This window comes from Pavona decussata, unplaced genomic scaffold, assembly GCF_977016875.1.
Source record: "Pavona decussata unplaced genomic scaffold, jaPavDecu1.1 SCAFFOLD_45, whole genome shotgun sequence".
Classification (NCBI taxonomy): domain Eukaryota; kingdom Metazoa; phylum Cnidaria; class Anthozoa; order Scleractinia; family Agariciidae; genus Pavona; species Pavona decussata.
In genome coordinates, this window is record NW_028145467.1 from 138,363 (window position 1) to 163,418 (window position 25,056).

The following is a 25,056-nucleotide window of genomic DNA, read 5'->3' on the forward strand; positions in this document are numbered from 1 at the left end:
ATTGTTTGACAAATGCTTTGTCAGTTTTTTTGATTCGTTGTGGATTATTTTCTCGTGGATTCAAATGTCTAACGTGACACCAACGAAAGCATTCATTGTCTTTATTCTTGAGATTTATCAATCCATGTTTGTGATGTTGAAGTTCAGTTGGAAGTTTAATGTAAGAACTTCCAGTAAGAGGGTCATATTTGATAATATTAATGTAATGTCCATTGATTGATTTAATTATCCAAGCTGAACCTTCACTAATCCATTTGTGAATATCATTCATAATTTGTTCAACATTAACATCCAAAGATTCTTGAAAATCATTGGCATTAGTTATTGTTTTTGGTTTACTATTAAAATATCCAATTCTGGAGACAGTTTGGTTTCCTTTTTGTTGTTCAAAATAAATTGTCAAAGTTTCAATAAATTTAATTCCTTTCATTTGAGTTAATAATTGTTTCATAAAATGAGCGATAGCTAATCTGGTTGAACTCATTTGAATCAAAGGATCTGTTTCATTTTTAATTCCAACTTCATAAGATTTTGTATATCCCTTGAATGCTCTTGCAACTTCTGTGATTTGAGTTCTTTGTGTTGGAACTGGAGCCATTTTCTTCATCCTTGGCTTCGGGACTGGTGTATCAGCAAATTGTTTTGGAGGAGGAATAATGTTGTTTCTCGGCATAGGTTGAGGTCCATCTCTAAATTGCATTGGCGGCTTGATGATTGTATTCTCATAATCTTTTACCATTTGTTTGACTGATTTTCGTGGATAGGGTATTGGTTTCACTTTCTTGGTTCTCGGCATTGGAACCGGTTTTTGTTTAGCGATTAATAATTCAATTAATTGATTTTTCGTTAATTTTGATAAATTATTTTTGTTCATAATATTATATGTTATATTATTTTTATTGGGTGCGTTTGACAGATTTGCTAATGAATGTCGACTGTCAACAACATTCATGCCAGATATCTGTGGAACATCTGGCGGGTTCCTTTTTCGTGTTATTTTATTGTGGGACATGCCCTGAATACTCAATGTATTGAATACTCAGGAAATGTTTACACAATATTTACCAAAATTCAATGTTTGGTAAATGCTTTTGAAGTTGTTTTTTGAATGGAAAGTTTCCATTTTTGATTTTCTTCATCATTGAATTGTATTTTTTGGTCAATCAACTGTTTCTCATCTTCAGTAAACTCATCGTCTGATTCTTTCATTTTGATATCCAATTTGATTGATTCAATGGGCTTATCAGTTGTAATTTCAATCTTTGTTTTATATTTTTTGGCTGCATAAGCGTGTTTAACATTTTCTGATCGAGTCATTAATTCAAGATTATCTATGCAATTATTTTGTTTATTGGAGTCAATATGATTAATTTGCATTTTATCAGGAATTGGACCATTGAATATTTCATAAACTAATCGATGAACATAAAAGTTTTTTTGAGGTAATCCAATTTGTGTTAATGTATTTCGCATGTAACCATCTGGTAGTAAATTACCAAATGAACATCTTTTGGTTTTTTTATTATATATTTGACCGTATTTGTTGGCTCCATAGTTCGTATAAACTGGATGATAATAAAATTTTTCACATTTCATTGAAACATTTTGTGGTGATTCAATTTTTTTACCTTTGCATTCATTTCCTTTGTATATCATGTTTTGTTGTTTGGTTACAAGTTCCAAATTTTTAATTGAGTTATCTTGTCTATCATTATTGATATGGTGTATTTGATATCCATCTAGAATAATTCGTTGGTTTATTGATTCCCAGATAAATCGATGAGAATAATATTTTTTTTCTTCCATTTTGATTGTAAACACCAATATTTAAATATCCATTTGGTTGTAAGTTACCTTTACTTGGAACCAATCTCTTGCGATTAATAATATATCCATCAGTTGAACAACCATAATTATGGTAAATTGGATGACAATAGTAAGTTTTTCCTTCATGAAAAACAGTATTTATTGCTGGAATTTGTGTTGATGAATTTTCACCAGCATGAGAATCCATTTTAGCGTTTTCTGATTTTTGATTTTTTTTCATTTTTTCTTTATAATCCTTATAATCACCATGTTCTTAAGTGTCGTTCAAATTGACTTTGTACCAAAACTGATTTCCAAAACCCCATTATTCATAGTCAAATCAAAATACAGCCAAACAACCCTTGAATTCATTGATGATTAATCATTGTAAAGTGGAAAATTAATGTCATCCAAATCGTTACACAACCTAAAATACATCTTATTGATTATTTTATTTTCTGTGCGTGTAAACTCACAATCATTGTCTTCCATTGGTGGAAATTCCATTAATCTATTGACTGTTTGCAATTCTTCTTCAGAGTATGAGCTGTTAAAAAATTCTTTTCTGGCTTTGTGCATGTGTTTATTATTTTCAGATGCTGTAACCAATTGCAAATTTACAATTGAATTGTCTTGACGGTTGGAATTGATGTGATTAACTTGCAATCCAGGTGGAATTATTGTTTGATTTACGGCCTCATAGACGAATCGATGAGCGGGGCATGTATTGTTACGTCCCGGAGAAATTATATAATAGCCATTCTCAGACAAATATCCTTTTCTAGGTTCTAATCTTTTTCGATTGATTATATAACCATCAACTGAGGCTCCGAAATTTTGAAATGTTGGATGAATAAAATATGTTTTATCATTGTGATCAAATTGGCTGTTCATATAAATTATATTACATAATTTTTCGAAACCGGGTATAACCGGTTTTTTTCTTTATCATTCAAATCAGCGATTGATGAGTTGGTTGGATTTAATCGATGATTGTTTGTGAGTTTGGTGTCATTTATGAAAAACCTAAATTTAGCGTCTCCGTTGCAGGAGTTTTGAAAAACCGAGGATAAAAATTTAGGTTTTTGAGAAACCGAGGATTTATGTTTTTTGAGTTCATTGTTGAATCAGGTATGAATTTTGCGAATATTTTGAAAGTGGGCTCATACACCCAAATATCTAACTACTGTCCACTGCTTCAGTTCCTTCTCCGAGATTTTGTTTCACCCGGTTTAGTAGCTTTGTGGCCGAACTTCTGTGTCCTGCTCTAATTCTTCGTTTCTGAACGATCTTTCACTTTTCAGCCATTGGGAACGCCCTTCACCCTCGTTTGAACAATCTTCGGACTTCAGTTTGTCGTTTTCGCTAAAATATTATCCTCCTACTATCCGGCTCGAAGGACCACTGTGTTCGAGAATTTTCACTTTCAAGACTGGACTGTATTTCCACACTTTATTCCCAACAGTTCTACAGTCTACGTTCGTCAACAATGTCTTTCTTACACTATTTGTTTCGATCTTAAGTACTCTATAACACATGTCTTTTGCTCTAGAATTACAGTCATTATCTCCATTCGGAACTTACTAAGGTTTCTTATCTGGAAACAACTGTTGAATGTCCATTAATACACAATAAAAATCAAAGCAATTAAATGCCACTTAAGTATACAGGAAACAAACAACAAACAAAAATATATGTGTGTGTACATGTAAGTCGCGTTACTTATCGCGATAATGTTTTCCGACACTTATGTGACGTTCTGGTGTGGCTCATCACGCATTTACATTCGTGGGGAGGAATACGTAACGAGTCCGTAGGAGGCTAGGCGTGGCTGCCAATCGCAGCAGACGTCGACTTCGCGACTATTTTGTTTCACTTTTCTATTTTTCAGTCCTGAAGTGAGAGGCAGTTTACCCTTTATGTTTTGTTACTCCCAAGTATTTCACATTCCTTGACGGAGCACAAGACCAACAGTGACAAGTCGAATATGAAGATCAAAATTTAAACTATGTTTGATGATAGTCACTAACTTTTGAAATATTTTACCCCATCACGTTTTGTGACACGAAAAGAAGTGGACGTATGTCTGTATTATGTTTGCAATTCTCGGCCGGAGCTTCGCCAACTTGCCCACTGTCGATGTGAAATATTGATCATCAACGACAATGCGTGCAAACCTCTCGAGATGGAAATACCGTACAAATTTCCACATTTGCGCCATGTCTCCACAGATAAATCTGTTGCACCAATTGTTCAGAGCCCGGTCATTCGAATGGTAACAAGATGCCCCTCTAATGGCATTACACCGGCGGAATGCTTAATGAGGCCCCAATTAATCCCCATTGTATGTTTCGCAGATATTTAAAAACTATCCTCCCTTGGCAATTGAAATAATTGTCTGAATGGTTTTATTCAGATATATTGCGTGATACTTATCGTTGTGTTACTAGGAATCATACCAGAAATAACTATGCAATAACGTCATGACCCCGCTGAACTGGTCTGGCCTCCTCTAGCTCTAATCCTTCGCGTTGATCATTCGATCTGTTTTTTAAAGCGGAGTTTCTTTGGTGTGACCTCTCCCAATTTCCACCGTTTCAACTGTCGAGTACTACCTAGAAGTTATTATTTCGATTTACTGCTTGAAAAAGGTTTGTTTTCTCTCTAAAAACGGCAGATCAAAGTCTTAAATTTATACATGTGGCCGCCATTAAACAAAAACAACTTCTCGAAATGATGACTTGCTTTGGCGTCACACAGGTAGAGATAGTGGGTCCCCTCCCTCATGATATATGCGCCGATAATAGACTTTGATTAGGCTGTTTTTGTTCAAGACAATCAGAACAATAAATCCCTTCTGGGAGAGGGTAGAACTTAATCAAGGTTTAATGAATAAATCAAATAATGATTTGACGTCACACCGGAAGGGATGAGTGGGTCCCCTCTCTCTTGATATGTGCCCGAATAACAGATTTTGATTGGGCCGCTTTTGTTGAAGACAATCAGAACAATACATCTCTACCAGGGAAGGACATATTTTAATGCATAAATTAATGTGGCGATTTGTAACTACGACGAAGAAAAAAAAAGATACCCGACCGAAACCTAGACACGTCATGCCCTGCGGGCATTCCGTGTAATTATAACCCCATCCGGGCAGCTAGTCGGGTGGAAGGGATTTTTGTGGACGAAAGTTTACTACAAGTAGGTTCTTGTATAAAAATCCCTTCTACCCTACTAGCTGCCCCTGGGTCTCCGAGAATACGCTAACCGGCCATGATTGAAAGTTTACCTTTCTCTTGTTGAAAACCATTTCTACTGAACATTAGACTTTAAGTGACAGTATTTAAAAGCATCCAATTTTTGTCCTTCTATTTTGGAAATGCTGGCCTGATTTTTTAAGTTTTCTTCCTCAATTTTGAGGACCAAACCGAAAACTTGCCTGCTCGCCCAACAATCGACATAAATTCATTTCGATAAATCTGGCGTCTGTTTTATTTCTTTGGTTGGAAGTGAGGTATGCTCGTTAATTCCCAGCATGCCAGAGGATCTTCTGACCGCAATGCATTATGGGACATACGCAAATTCCCCTTCCCCCTCCCCCTTGATTGCCTGAAAGCCCTCAAGAAAACTGAGCCACTGAAGTGTACACATAAACAAGTCTCGGCAAGTGAACTGATGAAGAAAAAGGCCCCAAAGCGAAAGAGAGGTAGAGAGAGATCCGCGTGGACTGCTGAAGATTCGCTGGTTTGTGGTTTGTTGGCTTCAGTTTACCAATCCAGTCTTTCAATCAATAAATCAAACATTGGTTACGAAATTTAAGCATTTATTAAATATTTCATCAAGTCGTGATTACCACAATAAGTGATCTATGTACTAGGAGAATCTTACTGCATAACATATTACAGGAAATTAAATGTTTTTAATTTCTCGATAACTAAAAAAAAGTAAAAGAGTTTTGTTGCTCTCAATTTATACAACAATTTTACGAAGCTACCAAAACAGCATATAATTTTATGGTTTATCGTTACGTTTAAATTTAAATCAGAAATCAAAGGGGAAAACAGACAACAACGCACAAAGTGTTAGACCTAATAGCCTCGTGAGAGCACTTTGCCTAGATTTTATATTAGTCTATCATTGTTGTTCTTCAGACATTAAAATGTTAGTTAGGTTTCTCCATTCCTTTAAAAACACCAATCTCCACACCTTTATTTGTTTTTTGTTTGTTTATTTGTTTGTTTTTTTAATGATACCAACGAATCTTTTAAAAGAGTCGCACACCATAATTGAAACTTGGGAGGCAAAATCAATCACGTAGAGTACTGAAATGTCACAAAAAACGAAGCATTCAACGGTAATCATTCCCCCAGTAGGAAAAAAAGAAGATACGAGATATGTTATTATTTTATCTACATGACCTGGAGGGGTATTTCAACCTGCACTTGCTGGGATCTGCCACGCAAAAGTGAAACCAAGGCTCTTTTGAACTCTGGCATTCTAATGGTATATATAATGGGGTTCACGAGAGAGTTTACATACATTAAAGCCTTCAGTGCAAAATATAAACGTACAAATGTTAAACGAGAGAGGGGAATTAATATATAATAAATATAAAAAAAGAAAACATGATATAGAGTCCATGGTAGCCACATGAGTAGAGATACCAAAGTCATGATAAACAATGTACAGGTTAGTTTTTTCTCTCTATTGGCTGCACCATGATGCTGAGGACGCGCCCCACAACACAGGCATGACATTTTTAAAGTAATTGAGGCATAACAAACACATATCACAAACAGACAAACAACGCTGACCCATATCCATATATTGTTTGTTATCATGCTTTCAAATATTTGCAGCCAAACACCTAGTGACAACACCAAAGCTGTGACCCAGATGAGTAGAATAATTAAGCCATAAACCCATCCTTTGATGATACGATGTCTGAACGGACGAAATGTCGCGTGGACACGTTCCAAAGAGATCACAGTAATGTTTAGAAGGGAAGTTAAAGGAAACAGTGTATGCAAAACCATGGTCACCCTTTTAGTATAAAAATTGGCTTTCCAAAAATTACAGTAATCCGCTCCAAGTGAGGAGAAATCCATGGCTTGCGAAAATCCTCCACATAACATATCCGCGAGTGCCAGGTTGATAACCAAGTACAAACTGCGCTTGCGAAGACTTCTGCTTTTCATAAAAACAATGATTGTCACTACATTGAGTGTTACTATAGCAACAGACTCGGTGAAGTACACTGCGAGCCAGACGATGCAGTCAGTTGATGAGAATAACATCTCGGAACACCCTTCCTTGTTTGGGGATGAGGATCGCCTACCTGTCGATAAAATGAAGGATTTAAGTCACTTCTAATTATTTTTATTTTCAAAGTCAATAATTCCAAAATTTTCATCTCTGTCTATAAAGTGCCTTCACTTTGAGTTAATTTTCCTCTCCCACATAGTGAGGCTGATAAAAGGCTGTGAACCATACCTTTAAAACAGCAAGACTTTCTCTGATAATTAATAAAAATAATTCCCACTGCCAAAAGAAATTTCCATTGAATCGTTTAAAGCACATTTCAACAATTACGAAGCCTATGCGTGAGTAATGACGGACACTTACACACTACATCGAAGCTAATAATAATAATAATAATAATAATAATAATAATAATAATAATAATAATAATAATAATAATAATTCATGATTGATCGCCAGCCATGAACTGCGAGGCCGGTCACCAGGGACAGTCGACAAATCTTTACGGTTATCGATTTCTTTCCAACAAAGAAAAATGTCATTTCAACCTAGCCCCACATTCGCTTTTAGGGGAAATTGAACGACCTTTTAGAAACTCCGTGTTTTCAAGCCTACATTGCCACAGATAAGGATGCCTTCAGGTTTACGTTTGAACAACTGCTCTCCCCCGAATGCGCCAAGAAGCATTACAAGGCAGTGAAAGAACAAAGCTGGAAAATCATTTTTGTTGAAAGATGTATTAGACCCAACTCTTACGTTGGAGAAAAGGGCCAAAATTTTGTCCTGGTTAAGAGCTGATGAAACCAATTCACGTAGCAAGAAGAAAATTTATTCAGCTATTGAAAAGAAGCATTTTATATTTTCATAAGTATTAGAATTGTAAGACAAGCGTTTATTAGAAGTTAATTCGTACGCTAAATTAAAACAGTATTTAAAAGAGAAAGGCTTGCAGTTGTTGCAATGTGTAAAGTTTTTATTCAAAGTGTCTTGGTTGGAGGAGATAAGGAAAGATGTCGTTCGCGGAAACATTTTCTACAACATACGCTAAATTAAAACTGTATTAATAAGAGAAAGGTTTTCAGCTTTGGTGCAATATGTTAATTATTTCAAAATTTAAGCCCTTGGAAATGTGTTTTCCAGCATGATTTGGGGGAGCAAACCAAAGCGTATTCGTTACTGAAATTTAAGCAAACTTTTGCCTCAAAACGACAAAATTTGATAAAAAGATCAACAGTTGTCGAGGAGCGTTCCACTTTGCATAAACATATAAGTATGTCGTAAGAGTTCATGCTGATACTTTACAAACTTGTGTTGCATAGAAAACGAGATCTAAGAGCAGCTTTCTCCGCGGGAATTGTTCTGCAAATCGATGAACCAAAGCATCGTAATCTACAGGTTTGTTATGATGGATCAGATTCCTTTAGCGCCAAGCCAGACAGCCTTTCGGTCTTCATCGAGGTCCATAAAATAAATGACAATTTTTCAGTTCTGGCTTTATCGAGTGTAAAAGCTTTATTTTCCCGTTTTACTTACTTTGCAATTTATCGTAAGATTTTGAGGGAACTCGACCGAGTGCTCCTATCTGGAGTCGAACCTAAGACTAGTTCGGATGCTCTACCAGCTGAGCTACAGGAGACTCGTGGGAGCTAAGGCCATTAAAAAAAGGTTAATAAACAATTTTTTAACCCCTTGAATTCGCAAGAGGCAGTACTTCTAAAAAATGGGATATGAAGCAAGTTTTTAGTCTCAGCATTGCTTTAGCTTACTCAGAAAATAGAATTTTTCGTTTTATCGAAGAAAACGTCAGGGCATTGGCTTTGAAGACTTTTGTTTCAGAGGCTTGCTATCCTCCTGGAAACGGGCGTGAAACGGTTAAGACTCATTCGAATCTAAAATAAAACATGTCTTTTTACATTTAAATTTGTATCTAAATTTTACCACCAACTTTAAACGTCTGACATGGTACAGAGTTGCCACACTGGCATACAAATTCTATTTTGAATGATCGAAGCAACAGAGAAAAGAGCACTGAATTTGGTGCTATTAGAAATCGCAATAAATACATGCCATTACTGCCCAAAAATAAAATTAATCACTTTCACCACAAGCAAAGATTCATCCAGTTGCTAAGCACATTGCAACCGTAAACTGAAGAAGGAAGAATGTAATAGTGTAAAAGGTAAAACTAAAAGCTAGCTCAATGGATACCAAAACCTTCATCAACAAGTTGAAGTTAAGGCTGGTTTCCATATGATCGCGGATCGCAGATCGCAGATCGCAATAAGGTCTGCGATCGTCTGCGATCATATGGAAACTACTTCTGCGATCGTCTGCGATCCTGCGATCGCGATCGCAGATGATCGCAGAAGATAGAACCATGTTCTATCTAAAGGCTGGTTTCCATATGATCGCAGACGATCGCAGACCTTATTGCGATCTGCGATCTGCGATCTGCGATCCGCGAGCATATGGAAACCAGCCTTTAATGCAAAGCCCTGCTAGAAGTTTCAAAAAAGACAAAAATTGCAAAGCTGTTTACCTCACTAAATCTCTTGGTCCTTTTGCGTTTCCTCTACACTGCTTACAAGTATGGCGAAAAAAAGGTTTGCGATGGCTAGAGCTTCGTCGAAGGAGAGAAGAAACTGACGATAACGTTAAGCGAGCGGAAACTGTTAAACAGTCGTTTTAGTAAGGTACAGCTGCTAATATACGTTGGTCATTTTATTGAAGACTTTCGGTTAATTGTTTGAAAGTAAATTGCCGGTCGGTTTAACCAAAAGCACACGAAGGTATAATTGTCAACTCACTCACTACTGTCTGTTTATGCTAACCACGGACTGAATTTCATCAAGCTGGTTAAAAAGATTGCCTCTGGCATCCAGCAGTCAAACGGGTTAGACAATTAATTTCCTTTATTAACGTTGCATCTCATTTACAAGGCTCTAATTCAACCTCATTTTGGTTATTGCAGCGTTGGCTGGGGGAAACTGTGGCATAAAATTAGCTGACAAACTTCAAAAGCTCCAAAAGAGTGTAGCACGGGCCCAAACTCTCTCAAATTATGACACTGGTGCTTCTCAACTGTTTGAAAGATTAAACTCGGAAAATCTCAGCACTCAGCGTGACAAACAAAATCCCATAATGGAAGTCTGTTAATAACCTTGCCCCAGAATACCTAGAGTCCAAATTTACAAGTCGATCCTTCACTACTCCTTATACTTTCCGAGATTCTGAAAATAAACCAGCCATTCCACTCCCACGCACAAACTACCTTCAAAATAGTTTTAACTACAGTGGTGCTGTCCTATGGAATAATCTTCCTCAAAACTTAAGGCAAGCAGAATCTCTGAGTAATTTCAAAACACTTTTAAAAAAACACTACAGGAAAAAATAAGGCACGGCATTCATGGAAAACAGGTTTTAGCGTTGTAATTAGCATTGCGATTTCATATTAGAGAATATAGAAAACTGTCTCAAACAGAAAACTCGTCTTAAAGACATGAAACTTATTGTTTCTTTAGTACAGTTTGCGTGATTCAGGACATTCACCGTGCTTGAATTCAAAATCCATGGTTTTCTTACAACGCAAAATGTCAAACGAAACGGCACCTTTTATGTCTTCTTTCTTATTGTGTTTAATTTGTCCTGCCATAACAGTTGTTTAATTTGCCTTAAATTATAACCACAACCATCTGAGGGAAAATTATGTACGGCCAATTTCTGCCAAGTCGATAGAAAGTTTACCGCTTTCAGCTGTTTTCTATTAGCAACCCCGATGTGAATACAACACGACATCCAAATCGCGCTGAACAAATTATCTAACTTTTGAACTATTTCACCAGCCGACAATAGAAATGACGGAAAAACATAAACAGGAAGAATAAAATATCTCGTCTTAGCCACACGTTGAACGCACTGTAAAATCAACGTTCTAAACATGTGAACAACAAAACGGGCACTTTGAATTGATTATTAATTTCACTCTTTGAGCCTCTTCACCCAGTTGTCCACAGTTGTACAAAAACTAAACAATTTTATGTAACGAATGAATAGGCTGGAATGTATTTTGAATTGAAGTGTTTCTAAAGTTTTACAAGATTTGAAAGTTGGTTTTACAACGTGTTGAATGTATCGCTAAGACAAACTGTCTCAGCTGAGACACAAGTTGTTCGCGAGTTATGTAAATGCGACAATTTCAAGTTTGATAAAATCGAAGTTCTATTTTTGGATTCACTATTTATCCCAAAGGCCCCGACATGAAAACTTTTTAATAGCGTTGATCACCTAAGGCGCCGTCTATACTTAAAAGAGGTTACTTTTTGATACCGCGTTCTCGCCTGTCGTTTACTAAATCTTTCGAAATCGCTGATGAAAACGTAGACTCAATCGAAAACGTTTGTAGAGTGGACAGGCGAGGACGAAGACTTTAGCTCCACTTCAAATCTGAGCATCTGCACAAGTGTAATCCAAAGTCCCAGTCGTTTTCATCGCTTTCGAGCGTTTTAGCGTGGACAAGTGAAAATGATACCAAAACGCTAGTATGGACGAAATAATTATTTTTTGCTTTGCTGGAGATGAAAATGGAGACTTATGCATGAAAACGCCTCAGTGTGGCAGCTGAAAAATAAAAATAGGTACGCATTGCGTACATGTGGGTTGTGCCGTGCACGCACTGCGAACCTCTTTGTTTAAAGACGGACGGGCACTCACTCACGTAACCACGTACGCACGCCCGCACTCACTCACTCCCGCGCTCGGTCGCTCACTCAATCACTCTTACATGCCTGACGAAATAGTAGGTAGAGCACTATACAGTGCACTACCCACAGCAATACGGGGTCTGCTAGAAGGAAAATCGGTCATGCACAGTGCAGCATGATTGACCATTTTTGGGGGACTTGTGGTGTTGACAGCAAATGAAACTAGGCATTTTTAAGTAAGTAAGTAACTTTATTTCAACTGGGGTTGATGAGCCTGATTAGGCCCCTAGCAATACAGTCATGCTAATTTGCCGAGAAAAATATAAAAATATCAAATTATAAAAAAAAAAAAACATACATGATCAAGTAATGACTAACATTCTAACTATATCAATAAATAAACGATAAACAGTCCTAAGTCTTAAGATTATTACAGTGAATCATAGAAAACTGCAAATCACGAATTTAGTTCTCTTACAGTATTCATAATTTCGTAAGGATTGTCATTCAACGTAATTCATCCGATAACGAATTCCACACTTTGGCACCAATAAAAGTTGTAGATTTTAAGCCAAAGTTTTTACCAGCGACATTTCTCTCCACTCAACGCCCTTCCTTATACACCCCACACAATCTTACTGCCTGGAGGAGGCTTCGCAACTGTTTCCATCGCGGACGACTTTTTAGGGACTTATTAAGTTTTAATATAGAATTCTGCGAACATTCGCAAAAAAATCTTCTATCCCTGGATGTTTCACCTTTTTTTGCTATAGCTACCATGGCCGTTTGCGTAACTCTCCCAGTTGTCAGCATTGATGCCAGCCAGTTTCAGATCAAATAGATGGAATATAGTTAGGTCTGTCGGCCAGTAGATCGGGAACCTCTCCGCTAACCTCTCCGTGTTGGTTTCACTTTCGAAATACCGTAGTCAGTCAGGCGTTTTCATAGGACCGGACAGCATCGTGTTCGAGTAAACGATGAAACAGTCTTCAAAAAAGTTCTTGAGGAAATCAGAGCCATTCGCTTGTATTTAGATTACGAACTGTGAGTAAGTGATTCGAAAAAAAATTCTAAAAGCAGTAAAAAACTAATCTTAGTGGAGCGCTAGGATATGCTGCCTGGTAGGCGCTCATGCATAATAGACATGTATAATTGATTTTCTTAAGCCTTCCGCCAGCTGATAATAACAGGCCCTCTGGGATACGTCCAGGTTCTATCTGTCGTATGTGGCCCAGGCATCTCACACGACGGGAGCTCAGCAGAGCAAACACGTTGAGGATGCCTTCACGATCCAGCACCTTTGCGTTGGTCACCCTGTCCTACCACCGAATGTGCAACATGCACATCAGACACCGAAGATGGAAGCTGTTCACCCTCTTCTCCTGGCTTGCGTATGTAGTCCATGCTTCGCTGCTGTACAAAAGAAAGCTGAGAACACAGGCGTGGTAGACGCGTAGTTTCAGTTGGTGTTCACTGCCTGGTAGTTGTTGCGCCAGACCCTCTCATTCAGTTGCACCATGAAAGACGCTGTCTTGCCAATTCTGATGTTCACCTCTGCATCAAGGTTCAGAGTGCTGGAGATGGTGGAGCCAAGGAAGGTGAAGTTGTCCACCACCTCAAGGGGATGAACGTTGATGGTGATGGCTGGCAAGGAGTCGGAACTTGAGTAAGGACGTTTATCTTTCTCAGGCTGATGGTCGGTCCGAACTCCCTGTAGGTGTTGGACAGGTAGTCTACCAGACGCTGAAGAGTGACATCAGTGCTGCATCGTCAGCGAAAACTGTTATCTAAAGAGGACCTCCTTGACTTTGGTCTTGGAACAGTGCTGTGCGATGTTGAAGAGCTCCTCCTCGGTTCTTGTGTCTAGCCAGATACTCGCAGCCCTGCTGCAGCCCGCTGCTCACTGGCGAATCTTAAGAAGTTCCACCGTTGCAACAAACTGTACTGCGCATATCCTCATGAAAGGTAATGACAATTCTCAGCAATTAGGTGGGCAACCAATCTTCTACAGCAGTTTGTACAGTCCACCCCGGCTCATAAGGTCGAAAACCTTCGTCAAATCTAGGAATGCAATGTAGAGGGTCATCATCCACTTCTGCTGGAGCTGACGTAGGGAGAAAATCATATCCATTGTTTATCTGCCTGCTCGTAACCCACATTTTGACTGTGGGACTAAACGATTTGTGGATTCTGCTACGTTCATTCCTATTCTGGAAAGCAAGCAATCACCAAATGACAGATAGATAAGGGGTGAGTTTCTAAAGAAATTATGGTGCTTCGTCGACGGGGGAGTGGAAGCGAAACTGATGAGGGAATCAGGGTATGTATCAAGATCATAGCTAATATTGAGCTGGTATTTTACCAGTTGAAAGGTAAAATTCCAATAATTTGCATGGAACGTTTTTCTTTGTTATCCATTTTCTAACAAAAGGAACCAACCGACCATAAGGTCTGCTATGTTTTCTTTTTACTTTGCTGTACTTTAGCAAAAGGAATACAATAATTAGCATTGTGGGAAGTTCTTCAAATTCAAGCCCTTTAGGTCGAAAATTAAATACTTGGGACCTTAAGATTGAGGGTTTGCTCTTAAACCGCAAACCGCAAAGGTCAGCCAGCGGTTTACAGTTTGGTTATCGCCGTATATACATAATCCGGACCAAAGATTGAGGGTTACTTTTTTCCTATTCACGTGCATCACGACGCCTTGTTTATTTTTAATGATGCGTGCACTAATGTGGTTAGTAATTAGAGTAATCTCGCAACTGAATAAAACAAACCTCTCATTCATTGCGATAATTCTTTAAGGAAAGTAAATTTGACGTTTAAACGTGGCTCAATAGTTTTAAAACTAGCGAAGAACTCTGCCGTTATTCCCTACTGTCGAACGTGTTTCTTAGAAGATAACCACTCTGTTCAGCATGCCCAAGCAAAGTACGGGTGATTAGTTTAAGACGTCAGGGACACGCAACGGTTCGCCACGGTGGATATCTGTTCGGAAGGCCTTAACTCCCTCAGAAATTCGGATTAAGTGGTACAGAAAATTTATAGTGTTCTACGCCAAAATTTAGCGCAAAATTTCGTAGCTCTGTCCGGAAAACTAAGTCCTTTCGCTTTCGGAGAGGCAAATATTTCGTTAAACATGCGAAATAAGGTCAGCTAGCATTTTCTTATAGCAAACAACAGTTCCCAAATTCCATTTCCTAATCCTTTCTGTTTAGCTAAAGCATCCTAACAGTAAACTAAACTGTCCTAGCCCTTATCCAAATATGTCTTTAATAGGCCACAAAACGACGCGGATGCACAAGACACAACAGTGATTGTTCTCGTTGGGTGTCCCTGTGAAAGTCCAAGTCTTCACTTACCACAGTTTTGAACTAAACCGTTCAATCATTTTGCCGACAAAAGTCAATTTTTTTAATTTCAGAGTGTTGTCCAGAAACACGAAATGGAACAAGTTGCAAAGGTACCCCAATACGTTATAACAACATGATGTTCATTTTTTAAATGGGCTAATTTTGAAATATAGGCTTAGGGAAATAAATACTCAGCTAGCAGAGGGTCTCTTTCTGGCAAGTGTTTTAGCATGCACGAAGTCGTTCGTGTCTGTGGTTTTTCGCGTAGGTGGCTTGTTTAGCGTCCCCTCGGCTTCCGTTGCAAATACAACTGAACTAAAACAAAACACATCTGGGAGTCAATGAACTCCTGATATATTATAACATACGGCACATGTAAGCTCTTACTAATTTACTGTATCTTCCTCAGTTTCAACTTCAGCGGCAGCGTTTTCTGCAGCAAGCGGCTCTTCAGCAGCAGCAACAACAGCAACTGCGACAACAGCAGCAACAACAACAACAACAACAACAACAGCAGACCTTCCCTGGGGCAGCCATGACACAAGGACATGTCTGAACTCCAATCATTACACCCCTATTCTAGTCCATTTTTTTTCTAAATCCTTGTTTTTAGCGTAGGTTTTTCTTTTGATGTTGTAATATCAATAATATAATTGTCTCTTTTGTCAAGTAACTTTTGAAAACTTTATTCCTTCTGCAGTCACTCAGTTCAAGTAATTTTCCTCTCGCGACACAAGCACAACTGAGCGCAAACAAAAGAAAACGCAAAATTGTGCTTGTGCTTATGCTTGCGTCGAGTAAATAAGCACGCCGGCTAATGTTGTCGACTGTACTTGCGTCACTGGTGAAAACCAGCCTTTAAACATTTTACCATTTGGGTTCTGCTTAGACCGCAAGATAGTCGAGAGGGTGCGCGAAACTGGAGCGAAGAGAAATAAACGAGAAGAGGCTGGGAGAGAGGCCTTTACCCACCTCTCCCCAGGCCTCCGTCTACTCGTTCGCTCCAGTTTTTTCCCGCTCGGCTATTTTGCGCAACCTCTCGACTATCCAGAAATGCACTGCTTGCAGAGCAGGTTCTACTAATTAAACGGAAAGAGATATTATTTTGTGTCTCATAACTCCCCACTCCAGAACTACGGGGAGACTGGTACCCGGAAGGGATTATGGGGTCGTTTGGATAGACGACTGGAAATTGCGCCGCGATAAAATAAGGGTATTTCTCGGCAGTCAGTTGTATAAGAAATACTCTTTTAGGTGAAAACTATTTCGCTACCCGAGAAAATGCCGAAAAGTTGCACTTATTCGTCGGCACGTTGTCCGTCTGTCTACCAAACGATCCCACAATCCATTACTCGTACCAGTCTTCTCACAGTTTCTGGAGTTGAGAATTTGAAGCCCTGTGACAAATGGTTGGTTTGACTGGTTTTCTACTGTCTTTAGTTTTAACAGCGAAATGCTGCCCTGCAACAGTCACAAGTTTCCTAGCGGTCTTTGCTGACTCCTGGAGGAGCCGCGCCAATGTCCACTGCAACACCAGGCTTAGCTCGAAACCCAGAGGGAGTATTGATCAGTGCTCAGGGCTCTGTGGCCTCTAGTATGGGTTTAACATTCAGCGGAGTGGGTACTGGGACCCACAATATGTCTGTGCTTTCCATGGATCAAACAGATAATGCTGCTGTAAGTAGTTTCTTGGTATTGCTGGCTCACACAAGATAAATTTATTTAGTATTCTCAGCGGTCTCACCTCTCACGTATAAAAGGAGATGAGACAAAGTGAACAATGCCATTCTGTCGATCAAGCGAAAGAGCATAGTTCAAAATGGCGGACCCTGCTGTACAAGTCCCGGCGCAGGAAAACCTTCCAGCAGCTCAAGCGGCCGCGGTTGTTCAACCACCACCACCGCCTCCGCCTCCACCAAACGCAGAAGAACCTCCTCAAAACGCCGCTGGAGAACAAGTCACTTTGGAGGTTTGTTCAATTTTTGTTTTACTCCAGTATCGTACACGTGTTCTTGCATTTCGTATTCCCGTGGCAGCTTTAAGTCTGTTTTCAGCTCAAGTCATGCCCTGCTTTAAACGTGTAGCTTTGTAGCTCTGCGGGCAATTTTCTCTTTACCCCCCAGTTTATTTTACGCCCTGCTTCTGAACGTGCGACCTTCGTTGCTTTGCGGGCATGTTTACAATTCATGTTGCGCCCTGGCTTGGCGGGCAATTTAAAATTCACTTCGCAATTATGTTGTGCCCTGCTGATAACGTGTACTTGGTTGCTTTGCGGGCAGTTTTAACTCTGTTTACAATTCATGTTCCGCCCTGCTTCAAACGTGTAACTTTTTAGCTTTGCGGGCCGTTTGAAACTGACTTCGTAATTATTGTTGCGCCCTGCTTCAAACGTGTAGCTTTTTAGCTTTGCGGGCAATTTTAAATTGACTTCGTAATTATTGTTACGCCTTGCTTCAAACGTGTAGCTTTTTAGCTTTGCGGGCAATTTGAAATTGACTTCGTAATTATTGTTACGCCCTGCTTCAAACGTGTAGCTTTTTAGCTTTGCGGGCAATTTGAAATTGACTTCGTAATTATTGTTACGCCCTGCTTCAAACGTGTAGTTTTTTAGCTTTGCGGGCAGTTTGAAATTGACTTCGTAATTATTGTTACGCCCTGCTGATAACATGTAGCTTTTAGCTTTGCGGGCAATTTGAAATTGACTTCGTAATTATTGTTACGCCCTGCTGATAATGTGTTTACAATTCATGTTGCGCCCTGCTTCAAAACGAGTAGCTTTTAGCTTTGCGGGCGGCTTTAGATTGACTTTCTAATTAATTTTTTGCCCTGCTTCAACACGTATAGTTTTGTAGTTTTGCGGGCTACTTGAAGTCGACTTACTACTTTCTGAATTTTATTTATATGCGCTATTTTTGCCGATTATGTGTACATTCTAATTCTCGGTTAGCTTCAAAAGCTTTTCAATTTTGTTGACCTCAAAACATACTTCAGCAGAGAACTAGTTATTATCTTTGTGCGATCTTTGTCGATTATTCTCACTCTTCATTTTTTAATTGTCTTAATTTGCCATTTCTGAGTGCTTGTTTGCCACATTGTTCTACTTGAATTGTTTATTTTCGTATTGTTCTGTTAATTGTTATATTTGCACTCCGACTTTGTCGGAACAAAAGATTCCCTGCCGCTTTACCGGGTCTTATCACAATGCTTGTACTCATTTACGAATGTTTTGTATCGCCGCTAAGCGGTATGAATTTACACTTCGCAATACATCTGTCTATTTCATTTTCTCATTCAGGCTTTGCAAGAAAGAATTAAATTTTTGGAAAATGCCCAAGGGACCTCCATTCAGGCTTTAAAGAATCGCATTACCCATTATGGTAGTCGCCGCCTGGAGGACTTCGACAAATACGAGGCCTTGCGCCTCGCGGAGGAGCTCGTCTCCGTAGCGAAGACAACTGGTGATGATAAGGCCGCCAGCTTTGACATCATAGCGGCCACCCTAAGAGAGAAAATACACGTGCCGAAAGAGCAGTTTAAAGCTTACTTTTTGGCTCTTCTCGCGGACAAGGAATTTACAAGAATCTTTGACACAATCTCCAAGGTCGACAAGTCGTTTAGACGTCCCTCGCCTTACTCGCGTCCTCAGGCCAGAGGCAGTCAGAGGTTCTCGTCACACCCTCGAGTGACCTGCTACAGATGTGGTACGCCCGGACACAAGTCTACGCAATGTTTTAAGCGGTCTCCGACGACCCGCTATTTTTCTTCAGGCGGTCCAGGTCACAACCAGCCTCGACCGACATCTCAGTAGCAGAATCTGCCCGATCCTCATTTTGTATGCGTTTTAGTACTATTAAAGTCAAATGAACACTATTGCATCACAATGTTTGTTTATTCATATACATTATACCCACCCCCCCAGGGTTTTATTAACATATTATTACTTACATATTTTACGACTCGCTACGCTGTTCATAGATGTGGGAACCAATTATCTCTTTTCGATCGCACCCTTCCCCCCTCGGGTGGCATTCTCAAAGGGAAGCTCACTTTCCCTCTCGGATTACCGGGGCTGAGTTTGCCATTCCTTGGGCCCTAATTTATTTCCAAGTTCTTTTTATTTTCCTTTTAGCTGTCAGACCCTTGCTTTCACGATTGGGAAAAGCATCCCGGTTTCAAGCCTAACACAGTTGGTATGAATAAGTTACAGTGGATAAGCATCGATGGTTCTGTTGTTGATGAGGCCCAAGGGATGGCAAACAATTCCCACATCTCTGATGAGGATATCGCCCTCGTGTTGCAGGGAAATTCATTAGCGGATATGTCTCGCCTTGTTTTCCGCGATCCAGATCACTTCCTAGCAGGGGAACTCCATCGCCATGCACCACAATGGAATGCTTTATTAAATGATATGAACGATGAGCGCTTCTCTGAAGTCCGTGATTGGATTACTAACGGTGTAGACGTAACGAAGTTCTTTAGACCGTTTAAGGGTAGTTACAAGGGAAGGAATTACGAGTGTGGTAGTCCACCGCCTTGCGTTTTTCCCAACCACCTGTCGTGCAAACCTTTTGCCTCGTTTATTTCTGATACGCTCCTGGACCGTTTGCGTTCCGGTGCTATTTCTTTGTGGGGCAAAGTCGGAGAATGCACCCCACCCCACCTTATTATGCCCCTCACTGTCGAGCCTAGCAAGCCGCGTCTCTGCAACGACGATAGATTTCTTAATCTGTGGATCGAAGACCGTCCGTTTGCCTTGGATAGCGTCCAACACTTGCCTAAGTATGTCAATAAAGGATTTTACCAAACAGTGTGCGACGACAAGTCAGGATATGACCACATCAAACTTCACCCCAGCAGTCGAACTTACTTTGGCTTCCAGTGGGGAGGTTGGTATTTTGTGAGTGAATGTATTCCTTTTGGCTGGAAATCCTCGGCCTATATATATCATACGACTGGTCTAGTTGCGTCACACAGACTTCGTTCATGGAACATTCCCTCTTCTTTGTACATTGACGACCGCCATAATGGCCAACTGTCATTTCCAGGTGGCATTTTACCAGCCGCCTATCAAGCCCTCGCCTCAAGGGATGAAGTGAATTTTGCTCTGGCCGTCGCGGGTATTTTTCTCACGTGCTACATCTTAATTTCCCTCGGCTACTTTATCGGTCTGGCGAAGTCTCACCTTACCCCGAAAAAACAGGTGCCATACCTTGGTTTCGGTATCGATTCTGAGCTACAGGCGTTTACCTTGTTACCCCATAAAAAAGAAAAGCTTCTTCGTCTCATCAAAGAAACGTTGGCTCGCGATAACCTGGACCTACTAACCTTGCAAAGGCTCAGCGGTAAATGCGTGTCCATGAGCTTGGCAGTTCCGGGCGCAAGGCTTTATGTTAATGAAATAAACCTAGCTGCGTCTCGCGCCACGCGTTCTGCTCGACCTGTAAAGATGTCTGCCGCTCTAAAGAATGAAATTGAGCACTGGCTATTCCTTGAGACCTGGGACGGTTTTCTTCCCTGGCGGTCTGAGAAACACACACATGTCAGGCTGTTCTCCGACTCATCTCGCTTCGCTTGGGGAGGTGCACTGAGTCCGGGTGCCATTGAGGCGAACGTTTATGATTACTGGGACGCCTCAACAATACAAGCCGATATCGCCACTAAGGAGACCTTAGCGCTCAATAATGTCCTTGAATCATTCGCTGATACCATCAAAAACTCGTGGGTCGACGCCTTCGTCGACAGCTTGGCTCTAGTCCGTTCATGGAATCGACAGGGCTCTCGTTCTCAATCGCTTTCTAGCGCCTTGAAGAAATTATTCAACACAATGACGAAACTCAACATCGATTTGCACCTTACTTTTGTGCCTAGTTCTCAGAACCAAGCCGACTTCCCCTCGCGACGCCTTAGCCTACAGGATGCCAAATTGTGCCCATCCCTATGGACAGTAGTACAAGAGTGGTATGGCGGCGAAAATGGGCACTCTGTCGATCTAATGGCACGCCCTTCAAACGCCCAATCCGACTTGTCAGGTGCCAAGTTACCTTTCTTCTCTGAAAACCCTCTGCCGGGATCCCTGGGAGTGAACGTGTTCGCGCAATCGCCCGATCTGTACGATCCGTTTGTATTCAAGAACCCATACGCCTTTCCCCCGATCTGCCTAATACCTCATGTTATCAAGTATATGAGAAGCCTGCAATTATCCTACACTATCGTAGTACCAGACGTATGCCCAAGGCATTTTTGGTGGCCCTTGTTAACGTCTACATGTTCTTCCCGATACCTGCTGGCCGTTGCCGGAACCGTTGGAGCGCTCCTCACTCCCTCTAAACACGGGTTTTCAAACAATTGGCCTATCCCATGGGATCTCTGGGTGTTCCGCATCGGATAAGCAAGTAGTAGCTCTTGGTTAGCGCACGAGCCAAACAAAGAACACTTAGCTATCTTTAAATTTGCCAATTCTCCCATTAATTTAGCTCCATCCATTACTTCAGTGAAATCAATGTTGTCAATAAATCATTGTTTTCCAGTATACGTCTGTTGACAGTTGTTTTATAGCTTCATTTATACATTTCTGTCAAAACAAATCTAAAGGATAAAGAAGGAACTGTTTGTTTTACTTTCATATCCTTTAGGACTTACCTCCAGCCGTTCGAGCGTTTGTTCCAGCCGTGTCATGTCCTTCGTGCAGCCACCCCAACGACAAGCTGTTCTTTTTCTGCCAGATGTGCGGCTACAGGAGGAAAACAGTCTCCCCAAGTGTCCCGAGCCCTAAACTCTCAGTCGACCTTCAAGCGATAGATAACCGTTTGGGACTCCTAAATAATGCCTCCCTTCAATCGTCATACTCAAAACAGAAGTGCTCACTTCGTACGGAGTTTGAAACTTTCTTGGCGTCCCTTCCGAATAGTAAAACCATCCTTTCGGCAAGCCCCACTGACATCTCTCGGTTCTTGGTCTGGAAAGACCGACATGGCAAAACCATAGTACATAGTAATGGGTGTCCCGATTCCCACCTTCAAAACGCAGCTAAGTGTAAATGTCCTAAACGCCTGGCATTCAAGACAATCGACTCCTACATTGGAAAACTGCGAGCCATTTTTAAGGAAACCGGGCGCTGTGGAGAGTGGAACTCCCTGCTAGGTCTGGGTAACCCCGCCGCTTCACTCGAGGTGCAAAAATATCTTAAGGCGTCAACTGAGGAACAATTACGAGCCCGCATCACGCCAAAGCAAGCAGTTCCCCTATTTTTGTCCAAATTGTTGCTTCTGGCCCGTTTTTTAAATCGGAAAATTGCGGAGCGCTCGGTTAGTCCTTCTGGTCTGTTTGTATTGACGCGGGACCAAGCGTTTTTCAAAACGTTATTCTTTAGCGGTGATCGTGGTTCAGATCTTGGCATGGTGAAAACAGAAGAGATCCTGCGTTTCCCCCAGGACAATGGGCTGTTGTTCAACCACGTATGGGGAAAAACCCTGAGGGATGGCGTCTCTAACGTCTTCGGGATTCGGAGACACCCTAACCCTGAGTTGTGTCCAGTTAAAGCTATTGAGACATATGTAGCCGTGGCTTCCGAGTTACGCGTTTCTGTGACAAATGGTTACTTGTTTCGACCAACTAATCCCCAAGGTCATATTGTGAACAAACCATTTTCAAGTTCTTCAGCAGAAGCTCGTTTAAAGCTGTATTTGAAAGAAGCTAAGATCGATGAGGGAGAAACGCTACACAGCTTTCGTTCGGGCTCAGCCATAACGTTAGCGTTATCTGGCTCCCAGTTGGCGGACATAATGTCTCATGTAGGATGGAATAACAAAGAAACTGCTCTCTACTACATGAAACTAGCGGAGGTGCTTCGTTTGGATAGTCCCTCTCATTTGCTATCCGCGGACTCTTCCGCGACAGCCGCCCTAACAGAGAACTACATGGAGCTTAACCGTTTAAAAAACTTTATATCCGCTTTTCCGCACGTTTAATTCTTAACCTTGTTACATCTCGTTTAAAACACTTTACGAATTTTTAGGATGGGGCACCTTGAGTTTGGGATTCTGAGAACGGGATTTCCTTATGGTCCAGTGGTTTGGGACTTTAGGACACTCTGTAACATAGAGACTGTCGGTGCCCAATCTCAGCATAGCGTGAGAGAGAGAACGTTGAGAATAAAGTACTATTCTCAGCGGTCTCACCTCTCACGTATAAAAGGAGATGAGACAAAGTGAACAATGCCATTCTGTCGATCAAGCGAAGTGTTGTAGTATAAAATGCAGCACACGGTATCCCTTGCCCTGACGTTCTCTCTTTCACCAGCCATCAAGTTTCGTCCTGCGTTTGATTTTCCCTACCCAAACCCTCCCCTTTCCTCTTCAGAACATTCATCAACAGGACGAGACTGTCGGTGCCCAATCTCAGCATAGCGTGAGAGAGAGAACGTTGAGAATAAAGTACTATATACCGCCCAAGTGAATAGCACTCTTCGCTCGCTGACTGGCTAGCTCGGAGGTGATTAGCCAAGTACTTTTCCCTTCCGAGCAACCGAAGAGAAACAAGATGGCTTCCCGTTTCGCCACGAGAAAGCTGTTACAAAAAATACAAAAATGGCAACAAAGTTCAGTTTGACGGCATTAAATGGTAAGTTATTTAATCTTTCCAACCTCGTATTCTAAGGCGAAAAATGAAACTACAATGCCTTGTTTACGAAAACTGCCGAGCACTATAATTACAATGTAGACAATAAAACATCTAATGTTTTAGAGCATGGTTTCAAAATCAAGACGAATTTCACACAACAATTAAAGAAATGACACTTTAGCAACTAAACAAGAGTCTCAAAAAGTTTTAATTGTTCGCAAGAAAGCGAAACGGAACTTTCTACAACAAGAAATCGCTTACCGCGGGGCGCGCGAGATTTTAAAATTTCCCACCATTTGTCAGTATACTGCCAGTCAAAAATAAAGGAATTTTGGCCTGCTAGTTATTCAGCTTGTGTGGTATATACTAAAACAATTATTCACCTCAGTGTCGGTGAAACTGGTGGATATTTACCTCGCCGCTTTGCGGCTCGGTAAATATCCACCACTATTCACCTCCACTTCGGGGAATAATTGTTATGTATCAAAAGCTCGTAAGACAAGCTAAGTGGAGCTGTTGGCTTTTTGAGGTAACTAATTATTTGCTTTGTATTTTAGCAGTCCTTCCAAGCATATCAGGAGTTACAGCTAAAACAACAACAACAGAAACTATTGCAGCAGCAGCAGCAACAAGAGCAACAAATACAGCAACAACAACAACAGCAGCAGCAGCAGCAGACACAGCTCACCTCACAGCAACAGTTACTGGCACGAAGACAACAACTTCAGCAGCAGGTAAAGTATTGAGTGTCCCTGTTTTGTTATGATATCAACATAGATATTCTCACGGCCGATTCATTTACTTATTGTAATGATTGGGAGTAATTGTTAAAACATCAAAACAATTTGTGTTATGTGATCATTCCCTTGATTTTCATGACTTGATCTTTTATATAGAGAGAATATTACACGGCGGCACGAAGACGTGAATTTTATCCTCGAGTGCTAAAATATTGTTTCTCACTCGAGAAAATAAAATTCATATCTTCAACTATTTTGACATGCAAAGAAATTTTAAACAAGACACAATAAAATAGTTCAAATTAAGTTACAGAGAAAAAGTGGCAAAGAGACCGAAAAGACACTAAAAGTAAAGAAATGACGTCATCAATGTCCTCACTCGTGAGGAAATGGAAAATACGCCACTCTGGTCCCGGATGCAGATTCGTATGAATTTTGAAAGTGGTTCATTTTCCAGTAAAACACTCGTGTCTTTATAACAAGTGTTAATATAACGACAGGAAATAAGCCGTAATCAGTATTTTTATTATTTGTTTATTTATTATAATTTTTATTATTATATTATTAGTAGTA

The 25,056-nt window shown here is 40.4% G+C and overlaps 2 protein-coding genes across 8 annotated transcripts in view; both read left to right on the top strand.

Moving 5' to 3' along the window:
• The first annotated feature begins 15,584 nt into the window (after positions 1 to 15,584).
• The window catches only part of LOC146482484 (uncharacterized), a 66,751-nt gene continuing 57,279 nt past the window's right edge, over positions 15,585 to 25,056 (top strand). For 4 of the 7 annotated variants that reach the window (XM_085106962.1, XM_085106961.1, XM_085106964.1 and 1 more), the window contains exons 1-3: positions 15,585 to 15,674; positions 16,565 to 16,801; positions 24,301 to 24,477. In XM_085106962.1, coding sequence (XP_084963088.1) covers positions 16,643 to 16,801; positions 24,301 to 24,477 — 336 coding nt within the window. In that variant the 5' untranslated portion in view covers positions 15,585 to 15,674; positions 16,565 to 16,642. Of the gene's footprint in view, positions 15,675 to 16,564; positions 16,802 to 24,300; positions 24,490 to 25,056 lie in introns of all 7 variants that reach the window. The other 3 variants (XM_085106966.1, XM_085106968.1, XM_085106967.1) reach the window with 1 other exon arrangement.
• LOC146482485 (uncharacterized) lies at positions 16,865 to 18,994 on the top strand. Its single transcript, XM_085106883.1, has 2 exons — positions 16,865 to 17,093; positions 18,420 to 18,994. Exons 1-2 carry the CDS (start codon positions 16,944 to 16,946, stop codon positions 18,930 to 18,932), a joined length of 663 nt encoding a protein of 220 aa, XP_084963009.1. The 5' UTR covers positions 16,865 to 16,943; the 3' UTR covers positions 18,933 to 18,994.

Bases quoted from the DNA above. Each gene is read 5' to 3' on its own strand.
- LOC146482485 (XM_085106883.1), top strand. From the start codon at position 16,944: ATGGCGGACCCTGCTGTACAAGTCCCGGCGCAGGAAAACCTTCCAGCA. The intron at 17,094-18,419 runs GTTTGTTCAATT...TTTCTCATTCAG, and splicing joins GAGAACAAGTCACTTTGGAG to GCTTTGCAAGAAAGAATTAA.